Below are 10,161 nucleotides of genomic sequence, written 5' to 3' on the forward strand. Positions count from 1 at the left end.
AATTGCTTTTCTTTCGCCAGCCGGAAAATTGCACAATCTTGAAGCCGAACGGAGCTGAAATACTCGTACATTCACCAGCCGATGGTCTTTGATGGCCAACTGTATTGTTTTGAGCCCGGTCTAAAGCGAGTGCGAGTTGCCAAGCATTTCAAGGATTTTTCCATCTCTTAATTACGGCAATAAATGCCAATGGCAATTTCTTCGGCATTAAATAAGCACAAGTTAACGGCCTGGCAAGCCTTCAAAAAAGTGCCTTCGCATAAAAAAGCAGCTACAGGCGGCAAACTCCACACACACTTACATCACACATATGCCAAAAACAAAGCCCAATGGAAAGGAGGGAGTTGGGTGGAGGCCACTTGCCAATTGAGTAACAAGCTGGCGGCAAGGACACGTGCTCCTGGGCGTGGAGCCAATTAAAATTAAAGGAGCCTCCTCCGGATCGGTCGTATATGTGTGGGCCCCCGGTGCTTGAATCCAATAAAATAAAATTGCTCAACACCTTATTAACAGCAGCTGCCTCTGAGCCAAAAAGCAAGGAAAGTGGGCCATAGCAAAATGGCCTAAACGGTCTAGCAACGGCCGAAAAATACAGCTCTCTGGAGACTCGTACATTTGGCCTCGCTAGGCTGAAGTTAAAAAAAAAAGTCGAATGAATCATGGAGTCGAATATATTTCTGAAAAATGATTTTGTAATTTTGTAAACTCAAATTAAATCGAACAGCTTATAAACGTTTCTTAAGGTAGCCAATTTATAAGAGATTAGATCTATCCATTCATGTGATGAAGTAGTCCTGCACATGCACATCCTTCCATCCTACTGGTTTCTTCCAGATGGACTACTTTACATGGCCTTTGCACAGAATGTTGAAAGTATTTGTGTCTCCATTTTTGTTCGTTTTCTGGAACATCTAATTCAATTCTCCAACTTATTCATAAGCTGGCATCCGTCTATAGGTGCAGGACATCAAGCATATTATTGTCAAGGATATTAAGCAAATACTACAGGCAACTATTATTCGAGCGGTATAAGTGTTGCTCTTATTCACTTCGCAGTTTAGCGGAGAGGGCATAAGGATCGGATTGCTATCATCTCCAAGCTCCGCACATCCTGATGGAATCCAGCCCACTGCCTCCTCATAAGAGGGCGGATTTCCGTATGTAATCGGCGTCGCACTCATTTGGTACATATGTCAATTCTTTTGAATTATATAATTATATGATCATTATTCTTTTTAGATCCACATTATCCAAAAGACGCGAACAAACGAATCGAAAATAAATCTATAAATAAGAAATTTGAAAGAGTCGACCAGCACTGTTCAAAATAAATTGAGTTTCCGAATATTTTATTGAAGCTCTTGTCCCCATTTGATAAGTGATTCATGGTTAATTCTTTGGAACCGAAGCATTCGTAAGCTTGACTCCAGCTATTTTTAATCAAGAAATTCGATTGGGAACCCGAAGCCCTTAAATGGGAACAACACATGTGTTTTTTTCTCAGAGTCTGAAATATTTGCCCCCCACATGAAATCTCGATAAGGAGGCCCAAGGCCTTATTGTTGTCTTTAAATGTTGATATTAATTGCTTTTTATTGTTTTAGACTCTCGCCCTGTCAAATATTTGGGGCCAGTTATAACTTAATCCCAGATTCCAGGCAAATCCGTTTGGCATATGCTGCAAAAATGTTTCGCAAATATTCGAAGGACAGTTGAGCACACATATGGGTACGGCTTTTATTTTGGCTGGCACCGAGCTTGTGTAAATATTGGTATTGCATATGAAATGCGTTCTGAGCTCGGCCAGGAACCCACTCCGTCACCCATTCAACGCAAATGGACTTCCAACGGACATTGAATTTAATGCCCCAGAATTGCAGATATGAAGTGGCAAAGTTTTCGAGTGTTCTGAATACGTGTAATATGCTCACCGACACTTGAAGCCACGCACTTGCACACACACTCGCTCACAGGCCACCCACACAATTGCATTTATGTGCACACGTGAATTGCATTAGAAAGTTGCCATCACATAAACTAAATCTCCCTCAAGTGCAAAGATCCCAGTCTCCGGCTGACAGGAGGAGGAAACGACAACGACAGGATACCAAGGTGCAGACCGAGCAGGGCATTTGCATTAGGGATGAGCTCGTGATCCTGACTGTGGACTACAGCCACAGTCTTCTAAGCCAAGCTAAACAAACCAGTCTGCTAGGCAAATCAAATTAATGTAAGTTCATTCCGGGCCAATTCACTTAGAACTGGGAAAGGTGCTTCAGACAGCAAGGACTCGAAGGACTCAAAGCGAACCCACCAATGGGGTTAAACGAAATGGGCGCATTTAACATGTAGTCCAACCATAAAGTACAACATTTATGAATCCTTTGGCTATTAAAAGCAATTTCAAAGGTATGCTAGCTATTGCAGGGAATCAACAAGTTCGTTTTTCGCTGCATACTTTCAGACACTTTCACAACTAGGCGTACTACATTACATCTTCCTTGCTGGGTATGGTAAATGGTTAGAACTAGCCAACTCTCGCCAAATTGGGCATGCAACTCAATCGTATTTATTGGCCAACTCAGTGGTATGCAGATGCTGCAGATACATTTTCACCGGCTCCACAAAGTTTCCATCTCTAGGCGGAAATACAGCCATTCGCTGGCACTCGGAATGGCGTGGCCCATTCGACTTTAGTTCCTGTGCTTACTTACGTTTACGTTTGGACGTGGTTGACGTGTCAGTTTCAAGGAGCAATTGTGCAAATGTGTCGGTTACCATTTTCGGGATGAGATGTGCGATAAGCGCCAAATGCTCCAACGGAGCTCAGGCTCCTGGCGGTTATATCCTGACTAAGGACACGAATGGCTGCTTGTGCATGTAAGTTGGCATCTACAGATTGAGATAAGAATGCGAAACTTTGCTGACATCAAAAGTTGCCGGAGACAAACGTGGTGTGAATGGCACTGCCTTCCCCCTTGACCATCCTTGCCATCTCTGCCAGAAGATCGAGTCCCTGGCCCCAAAGAAATCCGGCTCATTGACTCATTGGCGGCATATGCACCGGCTTTACCGATTTCTCTCGAGTCCACTCCGACTGTATCTCGCACGGATACATCGGTTAAATCCGCTCTTGAGGCCACCAGTAAGTGTGGACCTGCTGGCATGTAGGAATCACCGTTGAGGACCCTCAGCTCAAAGGCAATGTCAGTAAATGAGAGTTTAACAGCAGGGATGAAGAGGCAAGTAGAGTGCCAATTACTGCTTCACTTACCTTTGAGAGTCCCAGCCAGTTGGCCCCGGATTTAAGTCCTGCAGTGACTCACTGAGCTCGGCCTTTGTGGGTAGTAGTTGGCTTTTACTACTTTTCCATCAGCATAAGCACAAATTATTGCTCAGCGGGATGGAGCCATTAAATTAAGTCACATCAAGTGCGTATACTTAATTTTGGGGCATGCTCTGTTTTTACGGCCAGCCATATGTAGAAATCGCAAATTGGGCCGCATAATACACTTTTTGAGACGCAAAGTAAGCACGGCGCACCGCAAAAGAGCCTACGGTTGCAAACTGTGTTCCTGTGGCCACATCCAGCCCATCCGCACTACGATCCTAGCCACTTCCGCTTCCGCAAAGCTCCGCACTGGCAAATCCACAAAGCTGAGCAGCGGCTGCCGTGCTTTATGCTCTCTGCCTTATCCTGCGCCGCATTTAACAATAAAACGTGAATTGTTTGCAATGAAAAGCGCAAAGGCGGTAATAAAGCGAGCAAACAAGCACACACACACACGCACTTGTTTGCCTCAGGCGTATGTGTGTTTGTACACTGCGAGAAATCAAAGCAAACTGTCGAGCCAAAATCACTCACAATAGAGAGCCGAAAGCTATGTATAGATATAGGAATGCGTATAACAATCTCTAGGAAATTAAACTTTAGAAAAGGAAATATATAATGGAATTAACCTCATATTCTTAAACTAAATTTTTTTAAGTGCAGGCGTGCGTGCTTTCGCTACTTTTAGCTAATTGCTGCACACAAACGCAATACAGGTGTTTGGCCAACCGGAAGCGAGTCAGATACTCGTGCGATTCGAGGGAAAGTGCAGTTTGTGGGCACTGTTTAAGCCAATGACCATTAGCGCCCAGATATCGACACTTAAACTGAATGGGCCAACTGTTGGTGGCAGTGGAAAACTCGATGATCGGGACAATGAAACACATTTACGGCATTAAATGCCCCAACGACATGGAAAGCAACTTGAGCAATTCACACAAGGCCCAATTAATTGGCGCACACGTGACAAGGTTCATGCGCTATTAGCCAACTCATTAGAATATCTAACCATTGTTTCAAGAAGTAGTCCAATAGTATGCACAAGTCGGACTTTCTAGCAAATCTTGATTCCGGCCATCTGATATTCTGGTAGTTGACAGTCTGCAGCACGTGTAAACCCGAATGAATAGAACGGCCTAGAGTAACCTCAATACATTACATTGTGGGCTGCTCAGCGAGCCCTGAAATTAATTGAGAGTGCCATCATAAACATGCCAAACGAGAAAATTTTAATTAATTCCCCAATTGCAGAGCACACCACCACCAACAGCAAAGACATTTGTTCATTTGGATACGATGGCCACTGCGAGAATTCATTAGGGATCCATGTATCCTGTGTGATTTGTGACAGCTCCACGTTGACCTGCACCACACTTAATCAATGTCGAATTGCCGTAGCAGGCGATGCAATTTGATATGCCCTGTCGAATTTGGACAAATTAGCAGGAGCACGGCTTACGGCACTTGGAGAAGAGCCGGAAAGGAAATGCGATAAGCCAGGACGAGCAGGACAGCCATAAGTTATGTTTAAGTATACGTCTGGATCCACGACGGCATCCGCACTCGTAATTTCCTTCAAACTAATTACTTTGAAAACAGCAAAGATGCCACTTGACACAGTACTTCGCGCTATAACTCTTCCACCAGCATCTCCGTTTCCTCCAGTTTTCCCCAGCTTTCCCAGCTTTTCCCGCTCCCCCCACTGCTGGTGCAATTGCAATTGCAATTGCAAGCGTGGCTAAATTAAATGGCTGACAAAGTGAGCAGCATCAGCAGCCCGCATCCCGCGAGGACCGGAGTTTTCTTTTATATTCCGCCACCAATTGCAGCCGGCAGCCAGAGAAAATGGTGGAAATGAACGCAAGGACATGGACTTGAAAGTGGAAAGTGCCAAATGGCAACTGCGAAAAGTTGCAAACGGGCGGTGAAAGTTTGTCATAAATCAGAATATTTTAAAAGTGTTTGCCCTGACAGAACAAGAAGAGCGAAAGATGTGCACTGTGGCAGTCATAAGCCAAGATTATGGCCGGGAACTTGTAGCCATGTCGAACACAGCGAACTGCGATGGCAAAAACTGCGAACTTGTTAGTCGCTTGCCGAGGGGAAAATATCGGAAATGAAATGTCCTTTAGGTCGCGGATTGATAAAGCTTGCGCACAGCCAACAAGTGATTATCTCGCGAATTGATGTTCAATGAGCTGCAATGTAGTAATTTCAAAATATTAATTCCAGTTATAAATCTAAAATGGGTGTTAAGATCAACTCAACGCTGGTATGCTGTTTTTGCATCTAAGCTCTTCCCTCCAATTAACTTTCCCTAATTTTTATAATTTTTAAGCCCCTTTCAGTTAGCTAGCCAGCTAGCCTGAACAATTTTCCTAGATTTCGCTTTGCTTCGTTGACTGAATGCACCTAATGCAGGCATTTAAGTCCATCAGGCATACTAAGTGACTTCCAGCATCGCCATTCCGCGAATACCAATTTAAATTTAAATGCGGACTGCGACTTGGAGCTGCAATGACATCGGATGTCCAGTGATTTGCATTCGGTGATGGCAACGGCAATGGCAATGGCGATGGCTATGGCGACGATATAATCGACTTGGCCGGATAGTTTTCGATACCGCAGGAGGCCAGGGAATCCACAACAGCTGACAACTCAAAGCAAACAAATATATAGACGGGCGAAGCTTTGATTGACATTTCAATTAAATTACAGCCCAACTCGCTGTCGCTGGCGGGGATGTTCCGAGTGCAGAAAGTTTTGCTCGCCGAGTACGAGGAGATCTACGAGCCGGTGCTGGTGGAGAATCCCTTCACCCTGGTGGACATCAGGGGCGTGGGACTGCGCCAGTACCATATAGGCCTCACTTGCAACCGCCTGATCTTCGGCTGCGACAACTTCGCCAAGTACGGCGATGAGCCGGGCTTCCTGAGCCACGGACTGGATCCGGAGATCGAGAGCTTTGAGCTGGTCAGCATGCTGCCGCTGCAGCTCATCCGGTTCCACTTCTTCCGCAAGGCAACGCGCTGCCTCATGATGCTGAACATTGTCCAGCCGCTGGGCAAACCCCTGGCCGTTGTGGAGCAACCGATGATCTTCGAGTTCGGCGGCTTTCTCTTCAAGCAGCACTTCTGGCACACGTGGCGCGAGCGGGTGGCCACCATCCGAGTGATGCAGCCGCTCTACGGCCATATAACCGGCGCCTCGCCCTTCTCCAGCACCGACGTGCAGCTGGACGAGGAGACCATAGCTGTCCAGGTGCATCCTGCGCCCAAATCCCCCTCCGTCTACAGTACCTGCCATGCGGTAGCAGGCGATTTCGGTTAGCCATTCTCGAGCGGATTTTGAGCCACTTTCCATTTTCTATTAACAGATTGCGTCTCTAGGTTCGATTTGCCTGCTAGGCATTTCCATTCAGTCAGCCGCCTTTTTTTGTTTATTTATATTAAAAGCAGAACGCTCTTCCCACCTTAAGAACAGCTATTTTTGGTTAGTTAGAAATAGCTTTCGATGCCCAGAGCGAAAAGCCGAGCCTACGAGAAAAGGTCCTTGAACACACTTAAGGGCTCAAAAGACGGCTTGTTTTGTTAAGACGATTAAACTCTGTTAATAACCTGAAACCTTATAAACTGTATTCCATTTCTATACGCTTCTTGCTTGTTAATCAATAAGAATATTGTAATTAAATAAATATGCAAATAAATGAATTACATACATTAAAAGTACCATCTACTTGCCATACAAAGGGCACCCATCTTCACATGACGATAGGGTATTTCCCACTTCGATGCTTCCACCGATTCCCACCGATTCGATTTTGACTCCATCTTGGCTTGGGTGGTTAATGCAATCAGCAGGATGGCCACAACAGGCGACCGAGGCTCTGGTTTTGGCGGCTTGTTCGCCTGGTTGTTTATTTGGGAATGGGCTGGAATCGGCCAAGAATCGGGCGGAGGCGGGGGTGATGACGACGGAAAAATGTTGTATTGATGTGCTCGGGCTTTTGGGCTATTTTTTGCTCGCCAGGCCACAAGTTAACCAAGAGCCAACAAAGTTTTCAATTTGCCGACAAACTTAAGCCGCAACCACAGCATTTGTCGAGGCTGGCGGATGGCGGGGGCGAAGAAGGATGGCGGCAGGGCACGGGAGGTCCTGCGTCCAGGACATGTCTGTCTCCGGGTGAGCGTGCAGCTGACACCAAAAATCAATTGCAATGAAATGCTGGGCGAATAAAACAACAGGCCGACGGATTGGCAAACAAAAAATAACAACAAGTCGTCATTGGCCCTATTTGGTTTGGGGCATTTAATGGTCAAAGTTTTTCAACTTGTCTGTAATTTATTTGATTTGCTCTGGCTTTCGCTTGTGGTCGGTCCAGGGGCGAATAGCTTTTGATAAATTACAATTTATTTAATGAAATGTGCCGAGTCCCGGGCGGCGCATTAATCATACGCCATGTGGTGCGGCTAACAAACACAGAAATACCGAGAGCGAATAAGCAGAATTTTAAATTTCGCCACATTCTCGCTACTTTAAACCTTTTTACCCCTAAGCCCAGCCGCAAAATCGGTTCGCATGGCGACGGCAATACGAAAAGTTAATTAAAAGCCCTGGAACACGGTCGGCAGTCAATAAAAAACATTACAAGCCCATGAACGCTGAACATTCCCGCGCAGTTCTACGTTTTTATTAATTCTTAATACACCTGCTGACGCTGGAAATTAAGGCGGATCTGTTCAGTTTCATTTAATTAGCCATAAAGGCGCTTAAAAGGGGCAAACGGAGCTGCTCTCCGGCGACAGGACTCAGTTACGTCGGCCAATGTGGAAGACCTAGACATTCAAAATTGAAATAGCTGCCGAAAATGTGACTGCATTCTAGGCATTCCGGCTTTGTTGCTCATTTTTCGCTATTTATGTGGGTACATACAAGTATTTATATACAGCTTCTTATTGGCTTGGCGGGAGTTCAAAGCATCCGAGCAGCCACATCAAAGCATCGTGAGTAATTGCTTCCGAAAAATTTGAATTTTGGCTGCCGGCATGTGCAACTGGCCTTAGGAAAAATTTCATTTCAGACACTCGCCTCTGAAATTCATTGACAGCATCGATAAGTTGATGCCACACATTTTCCCAGCTCCCCGGGTCCCCACTGCGTATACGCAATGCTCTGCTCCCAGTCGCCGTCCGTTTGCGCGTGTCTGTGTGAGTCTGTTTGCGCGTCTCTCTGTGTGTGTGTATGTGCGAGTGTATTGGAGTTGGCCATATTTCATTAGCACAACACACGGCACATTTGACATTCTGTCGGTGCTTTAAGCGCAGCGTTTAAGGCGACATTAAAGCTCGGCCCGCATGCAGCTTAAGTTGACAGTGATGGATGAGTCTCGCATTTATTGAATTCCAAAGCATTACTGTGCGTCTTGTGGCACATATGCAAATTCGTGGGCTTAATAGCTAAATGCTGATTGGTATATATTTGCACAAATCGAATTTATCGCTCGGGGGCACTTTAAAGAGCAGTTGAGATTCAGCAAGTCGCCTTTGATTGAATACATTTCGGCTCGCTCATCGCTTGGCTTTAATTAAATTAAGAATTTGTTTTGTAACCAAGAAAGGCTAAAAATTATCAGTTTAAATGGGTTCTGGAATGAGTGAAAAATACGTAGTGCTGTATTACTCTGTTCCATTTAAGGCATTTCCACATAACTTCTTGGTCACTAAGAGATTAGTCATGCACGGTTTTTTTCACGAACCAGAACTGTTTTAAAAATGCGATAATAACAAATATTCAAAATATTAAGTACCCTGGGAATATAATAGAAATATTCGCGTTATCAGTTCGCGTTTTTCCCCTCTCCGTCTTTCATCAATGCTTATCTATAAAATGTAATCAGTCGAAGGCCTCGACTTCACAGAATTATTAAATTACTCGCACTCTGCGAAGTCGCTTATCAAATGTTGAACAGAGAGCTCAGCAATGCAAGTGCATTAATCAGTTTACTCCAAGCCATCGCCTCAAGTGGTTGACTTTCTCAATTCAGGTTTGTTTTAAAGTGCAATTAATTTCAAATGAATAGTTTAAAGTGCTATTAATCTTTACGAGTTTAAGAATGTCAAACTAAGCTATTAAAATAAATCATTTTCGTAAATGTATGCAAAAATTGTTCTCGGTGTACAATTTCTTATTATTAGTCGCTTATCGGGAACTCAGCAAAGCGAATGCTTCTTAGCTTCCAGAACTCACATTAATTTAAGCTTTAGACTTGAAACAAGATGAGGCAAAGTGAGCCTGTAGAAGAGTACAAAGACTTATAAATAAAAAGCATGAGTTCCTTCGCCATGGTTCCCAGCACACCTCCTCCTTCGTATGAGGAGGCAATGGGCTGGACGCCACGGATATCACACAGCACCACGCGGCTACTCCCGGAGAATTCTTCATCACTTATGATCTGTCCACTGTGCCACGACGAGATCGAGACGACCACAAAGATCCGGCGCCGAAGGATCGCCTATGTGGCCTCGGGCATAGTGCTAATCACCACCTGCGGCATGGGATGCTGGATGATCCCCTGCATCCTCGACTGCTTTAACGAGATCCATCACTCGTGTCCCGTCTGCAAGGCAACCCTGGCAATCGTTCCTCAGCAGGATCAGAGCTGGCCAACCTAATTGAGTCACTTAAAGTGCACGAACTTAGCTTAAAGCTTTATTATTTAATACCTAAAACTAAGTGGATGCCACAAGCTGAAAAAAGATAGTAGCTCTAAGCTAGCTCTAAGTTAATACTGAGTTGTACTGAATAAACCAAAAATCAATACGTTAAACTCA

At 44.8% G+C, this 10,161-nt stretch overlaps 2 protein-coding genes across 3 annotated transcripts; both read left to right on the forward strand.

Moving 5' to 3' along the window:
* The first annotated feature begins 5,918 nt into the window (after positions 1-5,918).
* On the forward strand, positions 5,919-6,966 carry LOC6615722. Its single transcript, XM_032715923.1, has one exon. The coding sequence runs from the start codon at positions 6,074-6,076 to the stop codon at positions 6,659-6,661; it is 588 nt and encodes a 195-aa protein (XP_032571814.1). The 5' UTR covers positions 5,919-6,073; the 3' UTR covers positions 6,662-6,966.
* Positions 6,967-9,286: 2,320 nt separating this feature from the next.
* LOC6615723 (cell death-inducing p53-target protein 1) lies at positions 9,287-10,161 on the forward strand. 2 transcript variants are annotated; one of them, XM_032716403.1, is made up of 2 exons: positions 9,287-9,374; positions 9,684-10,161. In XM_032716403.1, the coding sequence occupies exon 2, from the start codon at positions 9,712-9,714 to the stop codon at positions 10,000-10,002; it is 291 nt and encodes a 96-aa protein (XP_032572294.1). In that variant the 5' UTR covers positions 9,287-9,374; positions 9,684-9,711; the 3' UTR covers positions 10,003-10,161. The 2 variants fall into 2 exon arrangements, with proteins under 2 accessions (XP_032572294.1, XP_002040094.1); XM_002040058.2 differs by having other exon boundaries at positions 9,328-10,161.

Source organism: Drosophila sechellia, chromosome 2R (assembly GCF_004382195.2).
Source record: "Drosophila sechellia strain sech25 chromosome 2R, ASM438219v1, whole genome shotgun sequence".
Taxonomy (NCBI): Eukaryota; Metazoa; Arthropoda; class Insecta; order Diptera; family Drosophilidae; genus Drosophila; species Drosophila sechellia.